The following is an 18,775-nucleotide window of genomic DNA, read 5'->3' as shown; positions in this document are numbered from 1 at the left end:
CTGTTTAGCTAGCCAAACACATGGAAAAACAATTGCACTTTTGTCTGTGGAAACAGAGAGCAGCTGTTTGTCTCAAACAACACAGACTATTCCTGCTCATGACACGCTGGATACTGTGCAGAGTGCACAGGGTGCTGAGGGTGCCTTGCATGAGTCTGTCTGCCCCTGTAATTCCCTTGCTCACACTTAATGACTGTTTTTAACCATTATGGGACTTAATTGAACTACAGTTCAGCATAATTGTATTTGATCATGTAAGTAAACAGATACATAAAGTTCTTTATTCATTATGTGCATTTGTTTTATCAAATATAGTTTAGTCACAGATATACCAGGTCAACCGAAGCATTAAAAGACATTTCTAAGCTTAGACTCTGTGTTCTTCTGACACTGATGCAGTATTTTACCCAGAGCCATCTTTATCCATTCAAGTTATTTAACATTTTCAGAACTGTTCTATGGTAGGTATCAAGTTGCACTATACAATAAAAATGCTTATAAAGTTAGACATGCAGTCACTGGTTTGCTTTCCTGATGTGGCCCAGCCTTGGCCCAGCTTTACCTGTGGGTATTTCTCGCTGGGAATCACATTAAGTCAGTGATTTTACACACCAATTCCCAATTAGGGCCATGGAAAGCAGTGACCTATATTCCCCTACTCCATATTTATGGATGGTTTGTGTTTCAGGGTATTAGGTTCTTATGTTATTACTCTCCAGATATGTACAGATAGCGTTAATTTACCTTCGTGAATAATTCCTGTTCGCTGTGTCAACATTTGCCTGATCACTCAGGAGCTCTGTCAGCAAAGCTCCACTGCTTGCAGAGCTGACACTCGTGCAGCACAAAAGACTCGCACTCCAAAGCAAGAGTTATTCTCATGGGCTCTTGGTCGGCTCTTTTCCTCCTCTAATTTATCCACTGTTTGTGGGGTGTGCTTAGCAATGGTTTAATTCTCTTCCTGGTGAAGAAAAAAGGACTTGAATTCCCCCAGATTCCCATCATTTGGAAGGAAGGAAGGGAGGGAGAGATTATCTGAACCAATGATGAAGCCCTTGAAAATCTATTACTTTTTATATTATGTGACTTACTGTATTATGTTATAAAATAGATATTACTTTTTACCTGCTTTTTTTTTTTTTGTATTATGCAGTTTATAGATTATGTTGTTTAATTCCCATTGGGCTTTTTTTAGTTGGAGACCAATTTGTTTGGAAAACTATAAAACATCCAGCCTCTTTTTTAAAAATGAAAGAAGTATATAATATGTATATAATGAAAGTGTGTAACGAAGCCTAGCTCAGGAAAACCATCCACATCACTCTGCAGTCACAGACCAAGATGGAACACAAGAATTATGAACTTACATTTTAATTCTGTAAATGGAGTTCATTTTCTCTGCTATGAGTTTTACTGTTCTCTGCTGGTACCCTAGACCCCTGATGGAATAGTAGGCCAGCTTCACACTGGCGTGAAGAATGAACAAGAAACACATCTCTCTCGAGACAAAATATTTTTTATGCAAAGCCTGGATACTTGCCTACTCCCACACCACCCACTCTACAGCCAATTACACTTTTGCTAGAGATATTTACAGAACTGAACACACATCTGCAATATATTCTGTTCCATCCAGTAACCTCAGTTATGGAGGAAAGGCCGTGGTATGATTTTTTAACCTTCCAGCAACATGTCATTGGTTGTGAATTGTGAGGCTCCAGCTTTACTTTACTAATCCTATCAAGACTTCATGAACTCTCAAAAAAAAACAACAAAAAAACAAAGATAAAAATCTAACTGGAAACATTATTTTTAGGACCTCTGATTTTCATCTCTTTTCCTCATTCCATTGTGACAGTGTAAAGCTTAACAGAGTGAGAGCAAAAAATTCAGTGCTGCCTGTTTGCTTTATGTGGAAGTTAGATCTTAGGCACTTCTGTGGCACCATTTTCAACATCCCTGTAGCCTGGGCTCTTGCTGAGCACGGGGATTCCTTCGCTTTATGGCTATGGGTGACCTATTAAAATAGAAGAAATCCTGTATCAGCATCAATGCAGCCTGTGTGTCTAAGTGTGTAAAAGAAGCTGAGCTCTGAGCTCTGCACTCCTTCTCCTCCACTGTTGTCCTGCCCCAGATTTCTCTGCACTTGTTCATGGTACCATAAAATCCATCTTGCCCTTGATTTCACTGGAACTTAAAGTTACCTGGAAACTTAAGGCTGCAGTTTACTGGTCTAAGTGTAATCTCTGCTTACACTTCTTCCTCTTCTCAAGAAGGCTGATCCTATTTTCCCCTCTTTTTTGTCTCCCTTTTTCCCTTTGCCTCCAACCACATACGTATCTGTTGCCTCCTTCCTCCATCCATGTCAGGCACATCAAGGAACTTACTTTGCCTGGAGACAAGTCCTTTCATTTATTTATTTTTGCTGGCAGAGGATGAAAAGGATGAAAAGGGAGCGGTGCCTGGCTTTGGTGTGCTGCTCCCAGAGCCTGCACAAAGGGACAGGAGCACCTCTTGGGACTGCAGGAACCGAGTCCTGCTATGAACCTTCCTCCCCTTTGAAAGGGTTTTGATAGCTGGATCCAGACTCCTTGGCAATTCAGATTGAGTGTGTCCTTTTCTGTGAGCAGAAAGAGTTGTGAGGTTCCAAATCAGATTACTTATCCAGGTTTTAATAAGCAAGCACTTTTTTTCCACATTTCTTTTAAAAGTAAAATTATCTTTTTACGCCCTAAAGAGAGGGAAACCTCATTGTCACTAAGGGTTTTGTATACAAACCCATGATGTGATGTGTGTGGTAGAAAGTAATTATGTGGTAATGGGCTGGGAAGATTTATTCAACAGATCTAACAACTGGCAAGGCAGACCTGTGTGGTTATCTACTTGTAAACAGCTCCTTTCTAGTTGGTAACAGCAAACGGTGTTTTTTTGTTCCTTTCTGACAAAATAACAGTCTTAAATGGAAGTGTGTCCTTTCCGTCATTTCTCAACTCTTTCATATTTTATATTTAAATTAGATTTTGAAAAATGGTGTCTTGATTTCCATCTGTTTGCTTGGAGGGCAGTGGTCCTTGGGAGGCAGGAGTGGGAGGAATGGTTCCCAGCATCTGCAGAGGAGCAAGGGGTGTGCAAGGGGAAGGGATTCAATTGGAGAGATACCTCTTCTTTTAAAATGTTGGAAGCTTGGATGTCCCCTTCCTCATTTAGCTTTCTAAAGCTGGAAAGCTGTGTTTCAGATGTTTTGTTCTTGTAGCACCTAAGCCTTGCCCAAATTTTGCTGAAATCTGTCAGCAAAACAAGAAAAGCCAAAGCAGCTGTATTGACTCATGAAACAAGCAATGGTAAAGGCTGTTTTATGTTTTGTTTTGGTTTGGTTTTTTTTGCTTTGCTTTGCTTTGCTTATTCCATCCCAGTTTCAGGTGTTCCATAACCTTCCCAGGTGGGAGCTGTGGCCATACCACAGGAGTCAACCAGTAAGTTTGCAATTTTAGAATGGCCCAGAGGTTTTAAAGGTATCAAAAGTGTGAAAAGTTTGATTTGTTTGGTATCCTGCTGATGATATCTCCAAGTCACTGGCAATTGCAGAATGTTAACCCTTCAGACCTGATTTCATGGGTGCCCATAAGTTCTTACTGACAGCATGGCCTGATATTTAATAGCAATCAGGATCTTGTGGGTCTCTCATGCACTCAGAAGACAGATGGCTTTGCTAACCACATGTGAAGGACTTTCCTCTGGAAGATCACAGTGAATTTCAGAATGCCTTAATGAAACAATTATAAGTTTGAGCTATTCAAACCTCCCAGATGATCCTTGTCCCCCCCAGATTAGTAGGACATGAAAAAAGCATTTATTTATAATTATTGAGGGTATCTGTAGAACAGAAATGTAAGCAGGCTGTCTCTGTAATGGATTTAATTTTAATCTTCATTAACAAGAAGAAAAGCAAAAATACTACCATTGGGGTATACTTTTCTTTTTGAAACACTTAAATTGTCAATTCTGATATGAATTCTACTCTATAAAATAGTCAAAATACAGTTTTGTTTGAACAGCTCTGAAAGAATTTATATTTAGGAGCTTTTATATTTGTTCTTAGGAAAATTGCTGAAGAACTTTCCAAGGTTGAAAATAACTCCTACATTTGCCCTAATTCATAATTTTTACATGATGCTAGCAAGGTTTAAAAAAAAAACAAACAAAAAAAGAGACTAAAAAGAAAACAATACATTTATTCATGCATTTTGGGAATGTTTTGTCTTAAAGTAAAAATTATCTGTGTGACTTTGGCTTCACATCAGATGAAAAGAAGAAATAGTAGTCAAGGAAGCATGTCTCAAACTATCCAAATGTATGGAAATCACTGTGGATACAAATGATGAACAGAGCAAAGGGTTAAATACAGTCTGTCTCCTGCTGGATGACTGAGCCAGCCTTGTTTCAGACACAGCGTTCCCAACAACGGCTTGTTTCTGTGCAATGTGCTAATAACTTCTGAGCTACCTTGGTTTCAAAGGGATGTGCTTTGCTGCAGAACGTGGGCCTGCTTTGAGCTGTCAGCTGCTAGAAATCTGTTTCAGATCCACACAGAGTCCAGGAGTGAAGGCCTGGCTGCTCCAGAGTGAAAAGATTAGTGCAAGACTAATCTTTTCACTCTGGAGTGAAAAGTGATTTCATACTCTCTCCAGCATTTTTTAATATTTTCCTTCATACAGTTGCCATGTGTACAGTAATATTCACACCTTCAGTGGAAATTAACTGGTGGCAGTGTTTTCAGCATCTCTTTATGCTCTTAATTGATGATGCCAGAGCTACTATCAGTACCAAACAGCCCATCAAACCTTTTTGTTTGGTTGACTATGTTGTTGTTGAAGGAGAAAACTCGAGTGTTCTGGCATAGACTTTGTGCTTTGCAGTTTTAGACCCTGGATATTCCCATTGTTGCCTAGATAATGGGGTAAAGTATCAGTACTGCTGAAAACTATCTTTTGACACTATCTTTACTGTGTCATTGCATAATCTAGCCTTGAATTTGAGAATTTTAAGCCTGCATTGTATTTGGTAGCATTAATTGCTCTGGTATCTATTTGATCGGCAATTTTAGTAGTGTTTGTACTTTCTTAAAGAGTGGTTAACAAACAAAACACCAAAAAACCACTAAAACGCCACAGTCAATCAAGCAGTCAAACAAATGAACAAAAAAAAGCAGAGTGGATGCCGACACTGATACTGTCCAGGCACTGAAATATAAATTATGAATCCTTTATAATGCACATATATGAGATTAGCACCTCACCCCCCAGCTGCTGGAGTGGGGCACACATATTTGCTGCTGTGTAAAGTCCCCCCACTGTCCCCACGTTGCCTTGTGGCAGTTGTATTATTCTTCATCTGGTCAGCTGTTTTTTTAAATTTATCTCAAAGTGGCCATGTAATCATGGTCTTATCCTACTGTTTTAAGATATATTATCTGTTGAATGTGCATGGCTCTTACTTGCTTTGTACCAGAGATGAACAGCTGGAGTCACCGTATCTATAAATTTAAATGTCTCTTTAGGGCTGTCCCAAACAGCAATGATCATTTAAGTCAAAGTCTGCAGTAGGAATTTCCACCCCTTCATAAACTTTCACAACACCCTTCTAAAAAGTGTGCCTAGAAAAAGAACATTTTTAAAGGATTTTTTAACATATTACATTCAAAAAAGTCCAACAAGCAAGGCTTGGCTTCGCTGGGAGAGCTAACTAAAGCCTACAGTGCAAACAGCATCTGAATATCCAAGGATCTAGGCTAGCTGCCTCTCCTCTAAGAACATTCCTGTAGCATTTATAAATATTAAGGTCATCCTGAGGCAGAACAAACAAAGAATTCGTGACAGGTATGCAATGTTTTTATTTAATGATTTGCTTTAAGGTAGTTGCGCAATTCCACACCCATGCCTGCAGCCAGTCTCTTAGAAGGATCCCAAATCATCCTCATCTCGGCTCCTGATCAACACCAGCTCAGCTGTCCAGCCCTGGTGCAGGCAGCCTCCTGCGAGGGAAGGGGCTGTGGTTTGGCCAGCAGGCAGTTATCCCAGCAGGAAAATCAAGGGGTGTGGATGTACATCTGCAGGGCAGCTTGGCAAGATTGAGGAGGGGCAGGCAGCCAAAGATTGCCGTGGAGGAAAGAGCAATTACCAGTGAGGGGGAGGAAGGGTTGTACAGTTCCAAGTACAGCACAATCCTGATTTTGGCCAGTAAATGTTACGGTAATGAATTATTCTCGCCTCTTCTTGCCATCTTCAGTCTCATGATAAATGGCATGACGAATCTTTGCTAACTTCTTCTAATGACAGGTTCCCAGATCCTATTTGTTCAAATATAAGCTCAAACTTGAAGTTTATCTTTTCATGGGGACACCTGGATTTGGTTAAACCTTCTGTATGCACCATGGAAAACCACAGAAAGACCTTTTCAGAAAGTGCCTTTTCTACTGTCCCTGCTTCCATGAGCTGCTGTTACCAATGGCGGGAAATTGAAATACTCAACAATAAATGCTTATTGCTGTAATACTTAAATATTTGAAATCAGTTAAGGGAGGTTGGTTTGTTTTTTTTTTCATTTGAGTGTTACTTTATTTAACTATTATTAGTTCTGTGGTTTTTAGATCACCACATCCTGACCAACAAAATGGTCGGAATTTATTCTGGGCTGTGTCATTTCTTGAAGTCTAAGGGATAAAAAAGGATGGTTATCTCTTGTCAAGCTCCTTGGAGAGCAATGAGGAAATGAGCAATAAAAGGTTCTTTGAGGCTCTTTTAACTGTAGTTTATCATCTATTATAGTTACTGATGTGTGGAAACCAACAGAAATATTTTACATGTTTGTAGTTACAAAGCCCTTAACAGCTGCAGCTATGAACTGAGCACTTACAGCTTTTTGAAATGTGATTTTATAAATGTGACATTATATCATTGTGTTTTTGTAAATCAGTCTCCTTAAGAAAATTCCTGAAGTAATAATCCATGGGTTGACATCCTCGGTCAGGGCTGGTGAGTGGGAGCTCCCTTGCTCTTTGCTTGTTTTCTAACTTTAGTAGAGCAATGCACAGTATGAGCATTTTTGGGGCAGGATTGATGATGACTAAAATGCACAAAGAAGCACTGCATTTCATTTCCCCTCACTGGATGCAGTGCTGAAAAGGAAATCAGGATGGGGAGAAGAAAACTGAGTGACTTGAGGGCAAGTCAGCGTGACATAGGGCTCAGGACTGTGCAAGCCTTCTCTTCAGCAGGATTGGAGGACAGAGCAAATGGCTCCACATTTCTTCATTCCTGAGGGAGCCAGGTCTGGAATTTGCAGACTCAGTCCTCAGGAGCACTGGTCAAGCAATCACTGTGGAGAGAGTTTTCTACCCACAGGGTAGTTGGCTCTTCATTACCATCTCTGTTCCTCATGGCTCTTTTCCTGCAGTTTTAGGATGGGACTGTGCACTTCTGTGTATTGCCCTCCCCTCTGCATTTCTCTTTTAATTTAGCCTGGGTGGACTTCTTGCATCTAATCCTCTCCAGTGGGAATGATGAAACTAATAAGCCACGAGGATCCACTGCAAAGGAAGGCACAAAGGGGCTGTTCTCAGCCCATACGCATTGCTGGTTAATTGTACCGCCAAGGGCATATGGTAAAACAAACACATTGAGAATGCAGACATGTCAGCTCTTGTCTTCCACAAGAAATTCACTCTTTGGCATCCAGATTGCTGTTCATGTTGTGCCTGTACCATCTGCATTTACACCATTGCAGCCCTGCTGCAGGTGACTGGCTGGTCTGAGAGTTTGTTCCTCTGGCAGGGGCCTTCTCCAAAGGCCCCTGAGTGCCCACACATCCAATCAATCACATCCATCAATCCACACAGTCCAGCATGCAGGTTTATCCTTTGCACGCTTGCATGTGTGAACCTGGCCAAACATGTCCCATGCATTGAGATTCCAGTAACTCAAGAAGTCTGAGAATATGCAATAGTACAACAAAAATCAGCCTTTCAAATTCCAAAAATTGCTTTAAGCCAGAAGAGACAATGTTGTTTCTGCAGGTCTGTTTTAAATCAACACAAATACTATTTTAGAGCCAGAGCTATAATTCAGTAAAACTTGATACAATCTTGGAAAGCCATAGAAAGTATTAGGAAATCCACTGGAAGTTGAGACCTACAGATACTGCAGTAATCTGCATTTTAAACTAAATAAATAGACATGCCAGTTATATACTAATTGGACACACTGCAGAGGATGACCAGTTACCTTTTCAACAAAAATTCTTAAAATTTAGGAGGCTTTGTCTGCATGAAAAAACTGAACCATTTTCCCAATGCTACTTGCAGCTGAAATATTCATATATAGGAAAGATTACTGCCATGGGAGTTTATTCAGTTGTATCACTGATTGCCATATTTTAGTGATCAGTTAAGCTACCAGTAAGGCTACTTTCATGATTTTCAGCTCTGCAGAGGAGTTCTGAGGGTAAGGAGTAAGGTGCAAGAGTCTACCACCCCTTCAGGGGCTGCTGCTGCTGCTCTTCCAGTGCAGAGGCTCTAAGAAGCAGAGATTAAAGTAATCGGTGACATTTTTAATGAAATGTTACATTTTTGGATTGGGTTTGCTTCCTCTGTAATTTTTCTTAAATTGATAGCTACGTTCTGTCCATTTTGCAGAAATAGAAATTGAGTTTCACCGCACATTTTACTTGAGAGGGAAGTTAGTTGGCACACATAAGTTAAGTGACTTGGTATGTGAGAAAATCTGCTTTAGAGGTAGCACTGGGGGACACCAGAGCTGCTTCCCACCTTTCCTGCATCCATTTCTGTCTTGTGCTTCTGCCTAAATAGGAAAAATGAAAAATCATAGGCTGATAGAATTGTTACTGCTGGAAAAGACCAGTTGGTCTAATAGCAAGCCATTAATCTGACACTGCCGTGTTCACCACTAAACCATATTCCCAGGTGCCACATCCACATGGGTTTTTTAACACTTGCATGGATGGTGGTTCTATCACTTCCCTGGGCAGCCTGTTCCAATGTCTGACCACCTGTTCTGTGAAGAAATTTTTTCTCATCACAGAATAAAATAGCTTAGAAAAGACTTCTGAGCTCATTATGTCAAAGCTATGACCAAACATCATCATGTCAACTAGACCTGGCACTAACCCTCCCCTGGTGCAACCTGAGGCTGTTTCCTCTTGTCCTGTCATTTGTTACCTTGGAGAAGAGAAGAGGCTGACCCCCACCTGGCTACAGCCTCCCTTCAGGGAGTTGTAGAGAGTGATAAAGTCTCCCCTGAGCTTCCTTTCCCCCAGGCTAAACACCCGAAGCTCCCTCAGCAGCTCCTCATCTGACTTGTGCTCCAGACCCTTCCCCAGCTCCATTGCCCTTCTCTGGACACACTCCAGCCCCTCAGTGTCCTTTTTGTAGTGAGGGGCCCAGAACTGGACACAGCACTCGAGGTGTGGCCTCACCAATGCTGAGCACAGGGGGTCAATCCCTGCCCTGGTCCTGCTGGCCACACTGTTCCTGATCCAGGCTAGGATGCCACTGGCCTTCTTGGCCAGCTGGGCACACACTGCCTCATGTTCAGCCACTGTTGCCCAGCACCCCCAGGTCCTTTTCCAAGGGCAGCTTTCCAGCCACTTTTCCCCAGACTGCATGGATTTGTTGTGACCCAAGTGCAGGACCTGACACTTGGCCTTGTTGAATCTCATAAAATTGACCCCAGCCCATTGATCCAGTGTGTCCATATAAAATAAAGCATGACAGTTTCTGGTGATGCATGTTTCTTAGCTTCTTTGTTACAGATTCAAGGTGACTTACAGGTAAGATAGCCTTCTAGTGAATGTATTGTTTCCATCAAAACATCAGGGTGATATTATTATTCACTTAGGCTCCATATTTTTGTCATTAAAAATACAGATCTAGACACAACACACATTTTCCAACCTTTTTTATCAAACACTGTAATGTTATGATTAGATGCAGAGAAGTCTTAATGTCTTTGAGGAATCAGTATTATCTTTCATTTCCTGCAATTTTTACAATGTTGATGTGACTTTTTCTCTGTTTAAGTATTTTAAGATGTACAGTGATGTTGGTCAGTATATTTCTGTCAAGACTACTTTGCTTGAAAATGGTCTATAATCATACAAAACCTCCAATGTTTGTATTTGGTACAGCTTTTACGGACAAAATACTAGCATATTTGAAATTAATTAATAAGCCATACTTGGTGAAGGAAATTAAAACCAGTCACATGGCAGTGACATTTTAATCTGTCCTAGTACTGACTTCATTTTGCATGATACTATTTCTTAAAATTTGTATCCATTTGGTTCATGTTATACCATTGGAGGTTTTGGCACTAAATCTAGTGAAGTCATCATCCAACCTCACCCTGAGCCTGGAAACATGGTGCATATTTTTGCTGTGATTTACCAATAGCTGATTAAAATTTCTAAGAAAGCATTTAAGGCAATCTAAAAATAACAGACTGCAGTAGCCAGAGCTGTCTCCAAAGAATCATAGAATGGTTTGGGTTGGAAGGGACTTTGAAGGTCATCTTGTTCCTACTCCCCTGCTGTCAACAAGAACACCTTCTACTAGGCCAGATTTCTGAAAGCTCCATCCAACCTGGCCTTAAACAGTTCCAGGGATGGGGCATCCACAGCTTCTCCAAGCAGCCGGTGCCAGTGCCTCACCACACTCATAGTAAAGTATTTCTTCCTAATATCTAATCCAAAACAACTCGATTCCATCTTAAAGCCTTTTCCCCTTGGCCTGTCACTCCAGGCCCTTGTGAAAATAGTCCCTCTCCATCTTCCTTGTAGGCTCCTTGTGTTAGCATTTGTGAACACACATAATCACAGAACGAATATATGCAGGTGCTTTTACTGAAGTGTGCGGGAACTAGGGGTATCAACAACCCAAATCTAGCTCCATCATCTTTGTTCAAAGTGCACATATTTATACAATTTCAGCTGTAGCAGTAATCATTATAACAACCTTATCAATATTACTTCATTAAACCTTATCAATATTACTTCATAAGAGCATAGCCCGAGCTTGTATGAACATGTACGAATCTTATCTTCAGGTATCTTAGAGACCCCAAGCACCAATTCCCAAACATCATAGCTTGCTAAACCATCCCAAATACCAAGCATTCTTGTGGCCTACTTTCACATGATTTTCAGAAACATTTAACCCCATACTAACACTGGAAGGCCACAACAAGGTCACCCAGAAATCTTTTTTCCAGGCTGAACAAACTTAATTCCCTTAGCCTTAGTTCCTTATAGAAGTGCTCTATCCTTCTAATCATCTTTGTGGCCTCCCTTGGACTTGCTCCAACAGTTGTTGTCCTTCCTGTGCTGGGGAACCCTTAGCTGGATGTTCCATATTGTTTGCAAAGCACCACTGATACTACAAAATATCACTGATACAAGAAAAAATAACATAGTTACAAAAAAAATTTATTAATATAGGACCTCCGAATTTCAAAGATTGGAAAGCTGAATTCCACCGATTTGAAAGTTGAAGTGAAAAAACATTAAAAACAAAAAACATGGAAAATTAACTTGCCAGATTAATTCTAAGAAATGCGGGGGCTTTTAAGAGTGCCAAATGAGATGATGTGAAGAGTTCTGAAGGTTTTGTCTGCCCAGGAGTTGATAGTACATCTGTGTAATTAACCTAACAAAATAAAGTCTAATGCATAACTCATTTTGCTGCTTGCTTTCTCCTCAGGTTTGCCAATTTGTCGTGTCTGTCAATGGCCTCAATGTTCTCCATGTGGATTACAGGACAGTAAGCAACCTCATCCTGACCGGCCCTCGAACAATTGTGATGGAAGTGATGGAAGAAATGGAGGCCTGAGAAGGCAAAAAAACCCTATTACTGGACATTTTTGTGAGACAAACAGCAACAGCCATGGAGTGTCATGACACAAGGCAGCAGAATGTTGCTGTGTCTAAACAGATGATTTTGCTTTTAGGGGAGGGGGCTCTCTTTCATTTAACAATAATAGCACTGGTGATTATGCTAAGATGTGAACAATAGATACCAGCATATTTTCACTACAGACTTCTCTGTGCCCATCAGAGACAAGATCAGGGCCTTTAAGTGGTCTGTCCAGCCATGGCTGCGTTGGTCAGAATGGATTCCAGCCTAAGAGGCCGTGCATATTTCTTCACAGTCCACTACTCGTTCAAAGCACTTCAGGAGGTGAAAGTGCCAAGTGCTGTGGGGTCGGGATGTCAGAGATGGTTTCCATGAGATACTGACATTGATAAACATTGTCCAGCTTTGTCCCTGGAGCACGTGCAGTCATAGTTATTTTCTCCTTGGGCTGACTACATCCTGGCTTGATTACAGTCAAACACAAACAAACTGCAAATGCATGAGAAAAGGTGTCTGTGCTCTGTAGGGGATAGTCTGGTATGAATGTTTGGGCCTGACTGATTACACTGGTTAGTCAAGAAAGAAAATGGAAAAACGTGTGGTACTTTTACAAAAACTGCCTTTGAAAATTGGTCTTTTGGTTTCAGTGCCTGTGTGCTGGATTAGGTGCTTGAGTATTATATACTGATTTTGAGGTTTCTTTCTATACCTGTAAAGGAAAGGTGCCTCACTCTTGCTGTTCATCACTTTTGAGAAATTTTGGCCACTTTAATTCCCAGAAGAAGAAATTTGGCAGGTTGCAGTGGGAAATTCACGGTGGTAGCATAAGGATCTCCAGTAGCAAAAGTACACTTCAAATTAAAGCAATGTACTTGAATGTACATTAAGTTTATCAGCACTTTCCAATCATCTAATGTTTTGCAAAGAACCAGCTTCCCTCATGAGCTGCATTTGACACAATTACAAATAAAACGTTGTATTTAACTTACTCTTACTGTTTCTCAAACAGTAGGATTTTTTTCATTGATGAGTTCATTAAAGAAATATTTTTTAAATACATACATGAAAATTCTCTATTCTGCAGTTAGGTGACTCTTTAGCTTGATGTTAAGGGGACTGCATGGGTTTTCTTTGAACTGAATGAATACATCCTGCTTCACAAAATTATAAGTACAGTTTGCAGACTTTCTCTGCTGTCTAAATTTTACAATTAAAGCTTAACTTTATATATGCACATACCACAAATCATGCAATTATGGGGTGGGGAAAGTATTTTTCCTCAAATAATTTTGAAACATGTTTTGTATTAAAAATTGTTCTCACTAAATAAATTGCTCTTTCAGTATGTTTTTCATTCACTCAAACACTTTAACTTCAGAGATACAGCAAATCTTCAAACTCATTTATTCCTGCAGCTTTGTAGGAAGAAGTCCTTATGTTCTTTGTTTCTGGTTTGGTATATCTGTGGTTGTATTTTCACCAGGAAAACTTCTCATATTCCACTTATAAGCAGCAGTGCAGGGAAGTATAAAATTGCAGCTACTTACTCAATATTAACCAGGCACAAGAGTGTTCGGAGGGTTTGTTCAAATTGTCATCTGCTGTGACAATTCTTAATCCTGATTGTACTCCCCAAAACTTTGGTACATGTGCATAAGCCATAGCAGGTTACATTTTACAATCATCTAAAATAAATAGCTGGGTACATTATATTATATTAAATTGTAATAACTGTCCATGGTATCCACTCAGAACAGTTGGAAACAATCTTGTTCCAGAAATGTTTCAATGCTGTAAGTATTTTGAGTTTGTGAATCTGGGAATGCTTCTACAAATATTTCAATTTAATTTCTATTTTTTTCTTTATTTTCTATTTTTTTTCTTCTTTTCTTTTTTTCCTCTGGGTTATTTTGGTGGCTTAGCCCCTTTGAAATATAAATGCTGCATGCTAGGCTTAGTTGAATATTACAATTGAAGAATTTTCTTAGCAAAATGCTAATGATTCTCTCTAATGCCATCATGGGTTTGTCTGTATTACATCTCTTGCCTTAGTTAATATTCTGCTAGAAGTTCTCTGTAGCTTACAGATAATTAAGAAACTGGGTCAGAATTTGGCTTAATAATGCATTACAGAGTGCACTTCATACTGGAGCAAGAAGAGTGGGAATGGGGGCAGGGAGAAATCTGTGCATTTCATTACATTACAGATTGGAGATGGCATCTTGATTCACAAGATACATTAGTCTCTATCACAATTTGAGCACAGCTACTTGCCTTCTGTTTAACAGGGATTTCCATATTGTGTTCTCAACTTGACTGACAATCCAGGATTTAATTAATTCTTTCCTTCTTCAACGTGACAAAGGTATTCAAATTGTGTCTGCAATGAAATTTTGTATTTTGGAAAAAAGGCTGGAAAGTAAACAATTAAGCTATGAGATGTGTAATTTCCAATTAAATTGCAGTTTGTCTGCACACAGAGCTGCACATGCTCCATGACATCCCACAGGAGTCAGTGTCAAACTCTCATGCACTTCAGAGGGCACAGACTTTTAAATATAACAGAGCACCTTGCTTCCTGAAAAGTGCCAGGGGAAATGTAAGATTATTCACAGAAGTGAGGCATTTCAAGGGATGCATGAATTTCACATTGTAGAATGAAGCAAGAAACCGAAATTAAAAAAAAAAATCCTGGCATCAGCAGTAATAGCATCATTAAAAAGACAGGCCTTTTTGTAAGACTTACTCTCTTCTGTGATCTCATTTTTGGTTACTGTAGATCTGTCAAGATCCTGTAATAAATCTTTAAGCCTTAATCACTCACATTCCTGCTATTCCTCTGTACATATACATTTGCAAATCATTTATGGACATCTTCAAGCAATGTAATATTTAATTAAATTCAAGTAGCAGTTAAGCTAACTGGAGCATTAAATCAGTGCAATATTTCTCATATTTTTTTCCTGTTATATTTCCTACAAGATACATAATTTTCATTATCTTTTTCAAGATCACATATCATGTGTAAGGTACTGAAAACAACCGGTTCCACAATTAGTCCCGTGGAAGGCATTTCATTCAGACAGTAATGCAATAATCCACTTCAGGTGTTATCAGAATTTAATTGTCTGCATTTTAGGTCTGCACAGAAGCTGAAAATAAAACTTTCAGAATTCAAAAGACATTGTCATAGCAGCATCTGAAATACGAGTGGGTGCAGCCTGCTACACCTTCTGTGAGATTACATTCAGGAAGAGGTTTGGAATGAAAGGTCATGCAGTAGGGCTTTTTTTCAGTGTTTTTCTTAATTTTTTCTTAATTTTCTGTTCATACCCTCACTAATGACTAAAGTACTAGGGGTGTGTCAAATGCTGTCCCAGGATTACTGGTTTAATGGTCAGCTTGTTCCCTTAGCATGGTCTGGATCTCTGACAAAATTGCCCTGAGAAAAGTGTAGTTCAGAGAGTAACATGAAATCTGAATTTGGTGCCTCTTGGCTTTCAGACCAGAGACAGCCTCTGTACTGACTTGATGTACTGACATAGACATAGACAAATGAGAATAGTCTGAGGATTAGGAAGAAGAAGCAGCTGACTCCTTTCTTCTTCTGTGCTGACAGCTATGCCATGTATAATGGACAGCAGTTCTTTTGCAGTTAGGTATCCACTCTCATATTGACCATGGGAGCTGTGAATATCCAGTACTGTTGAAACTCAAGTTTTATAAGCACACACATTAAATGCAATGCTTAGCTTTAAAAACCAGGTTTGAAGTAGACACTGTACTTTAGGTAGCACAAATTGTTGTAATGCCTCTACAAAGATGCTGCCATATACCTATAGGTTTCCCATCCTGTGTTACCATAATTCTCCTTGAACTTGGAGTACAGCAGTCTCCTACTGGCTTTTGTACGGCCTTGTCAAATAATAACCTTAATTTCTTTCCAGAATTTGCAAGTGATTTGTAGAGCAAAACTCTCTTTTTATGTGCAACCTCTTGCTTCTGTTCCTAAGGTGATTCTACATAGAATCTGCTTCCTAGATTACAGTACATAGACAGCTAGTGGTATTCTGACCACTTCACTCTATCATACCTGAGCAGCTGAACTCCTCCTCTCCAGGGAACTGCTCCCATTGCTCCTGCTCCTGCTGCATGCACCCAAACAGGCCAAGCTGGGGAACAATGGTCAAAAGGACAGCCCATACCCACCAGATTGTTTGGCCTTTACCAGTGATTTATGGATATATTTATTTCCTATTCTGCTTATTTTGCTGCATAGTTGACATTGGTCCTACTTTATTCTTCCAGCTTAAAAATGATTTCCGGAAGATCTTGATGGTCCTGCTTTCTTTGTATTTTTACTAGTCTGTTTTTGAGTGCCTCTTTACCATGATCACCATCTATCTCTTCATAACTTAGCTTTTCATCACTTAGCTTTTCATAAATTAGCAGCTCTTATTTAGCAAGCCTAATATTTCAGGAAAACAGGTGAATTGGCTGCTGCTTTACAATCAATTGTCAGCTCACGTATAAACAAAGCCTCAAGGTAAAAGAACAAAGTAAGAAAAAGCTACCATAAATGTTGGAATAAAATGACAACACATCTACTCTTAAAAAAGCTGTGTATGATTCATAACACAGTTGGGCCACAGCTTTCATGGACTTTCTCAGGTTATGGAGACAAAAGAAAAGAGACTTCCATAAAGTGGTGTTTTCTTTTGGGCCTCTGGATGAGCTATCCATGACTCCCCTCCCTCACGAACTGGCTGGAGCACAGCTTCCCAGCCACAGCCTTGGAACCACATAAACTGTTATCCTCACTGCTAGCTGTAAATAACTGCAGATTTTTATAATTACATTTTGATTTCCACTTCAGGTTTTAGAGTTTCTCTTATTAAACAGAGAAACGATTAATTTCTTCATCTATCTTGTAAAGAAGTGCTGCATTTTCCCCCCTTATATTTGCAGTGGGATGTGTGATAAACAGAAATGCTTTTTGGTTTGTACTCAAGCCTGACTCAGGGAATACTTGTTCTTACCTGCCCTTCTCAAGGCAAACCTCCTCTGGGAAAATTTAATGAAAATTTCATGAGAATTTCATGAAAACCTGAGCAAAACCTGCAATATGATGCCTATTAGTAGATCATACCTGGAAAATGCATAGTATGTTCAAATAATTATTAAAAAAAACAAAACCCAAAAACAAAACAAAATAAAACTCCCCAAAAAAACCCAAAAAAACAAATGAAGACAAGTTAGTTTTTTTTAAAATTCTTGTTGATGGTTTTAAAGTATAAGCAAAATGAATGTAGACCACAGAAGAGAATCCATCAGACAGGTGCAGTAAAGGGGTGTAGTATTGAAAGGTTCTGTCATAGAATGATAGAAGTGTTTATGTTGGAAGAGACCTTAAAGATCATCTAGTTCCATTCCCCTGCCATGGGCAGGGACACCTTACACCAGACCAGGTTGCTCAGAGCCCCATCGCACTCAGCCTTGAGCACTGCCAGGGATGAGACAGTCCCATAATGTCCTATTAAATTTCTTAATAACATCACAGAGAGAAAAAGTGTTGTACTTTAATAGCTAAATTCACAATTTATATTCTTAAGCCTGTCTTTTCAATAAGATCAATATTGTACTTAATGCTTTCACTTTTATAAACATTCAAACCTAAAATGCAATACATAAGAATATAGTAAAGGTATGGTTTTTTGGGAAATATTTCCCTTCCAAATATAACAAACTCTGTTAAAATATAACAAACATATCCTTTAACAAAAAAAAGCATAATTTACATTATGAAATAATTTAAACTTTTTTTTCGTATCTTCTTTTTATAAAGTAGAATGCAAACACTGCATGTATTAACTAAAAATAAATGCATATCCAGGCTTGACTGAACAACTGTTTTGTCAATGGGGTCCAGAAACAGGGCTAAACTGAGTGCTTCAGGTTTATTAGCAAAAGTTTAATTAAGCGTGATGTTGAGCAAAGCCTGGGAAATATTAAGTGATTCCACTCAGAAGTGCTTAGTAGTTTCCAGGATCAGGAACCCTTTAATTTCTCAAAGTGCCCTGACAGCCTTGCTTTGCCTGCAAAATATTTCTAGAACTGTGATAAGATTTTCTTAAAACTCATTTAAAAATTGTAGATGGAATGTACTAGCTTTTATGGCTTAACTATGGAAAGGAAGAAACATGAAAGTATTTAAGATCTTAATGTTACATTCTCCCAATGTCTGTTTCGTTTTATAAGCATTTTCAGCTCAAATGCTTTCCGAAGATAATTTTATGCACCCTTTGTTTGTTACTGCAGCTGGGAAGTGTGTGTGTTTCATTTGTTTTGCCAGAATAAACAAGATCCTGTTGAATATTAAAATATGCAATATTTCATTTTCTATTACACTCCACCAGGCAAATAGTCTATTAAATGCTTAAATGTGCATTTACAAAAGATTGCTGAGTTACCTCTTAATGTTTGATTTTTGAAATGTGTGTTATTGTGTGTTAGATTTTTGTTTCATTTCCCACTGCACATGACTGCATCATTGTTCGTTCTCCTAAGAAATTATTTTCTGGGGGTTATTGATTCACATTCCCTATAGTAGCATCAGCATTCCATTGAAATATAAATCCCCTGGACCTTACCTCCTATAGTTAAAGAAAAAATCTTTTCTGGTTCAGAAATTATAATTTGGAAGATGAAGGCACAAAAAACATTTACCTTAACTCTCGCTGATTACTGCTTCTTTCTCAAAAACAGACAATGCTGTCTTAATGTGCAGAGCTCCAGGAAGTCATGTAATACAGGAATAAAAACTTCATGATTAGGATCAAATTGTCCACATTT

At 39.1% G+C, this 18,775-nt stretch overlaps 1 protein-coding gene across 1 annotated transcript in view; it reads left to right on the top strand.

Moving 5' to 3' along the window:
- DEPTOR (DEP domain containing MTOR interacting protein) overlaps window positions 1–18,304 on the top strand; it is an 81,309-nt gene extending 63,005 nt beyond the window's left edge. The window contains exon 9 of the mRNA XM_086879612.1: window positions 11,771–18,304. Within this exon, the coding sequence (XP_086735738.1) occupies window positions 11,771–11,899 (129 nt within the window). The 3' untranslated portion in view covers window positions 11,900–18,304. The remainder of the gene's footprint in view (window positions 1–11,770) is intronic.
- The last annotated feature ends 471 nt before the right edge of the window (window positions 18,305–18,775 follow it).

This window comes from Cyanistes caeruleus, chromosome 1 (genome assembly GCF_971803275.1).
Source record: "Cyanistes caeruleus chromosome 1, bCyaCae1.hap1.1, whole genome shotgun sequence".
Lineage (NCBI taxonomy): Eukaryota > Metazoa > Chordata > Aves > Passeriformes > Paridae > Cyanistes > Cyanistes caeruleus.
Note: the sequence above shows the minus strand (reverse complement) of the source record. Positions and strands in the feature narration are given on the sequence as shown.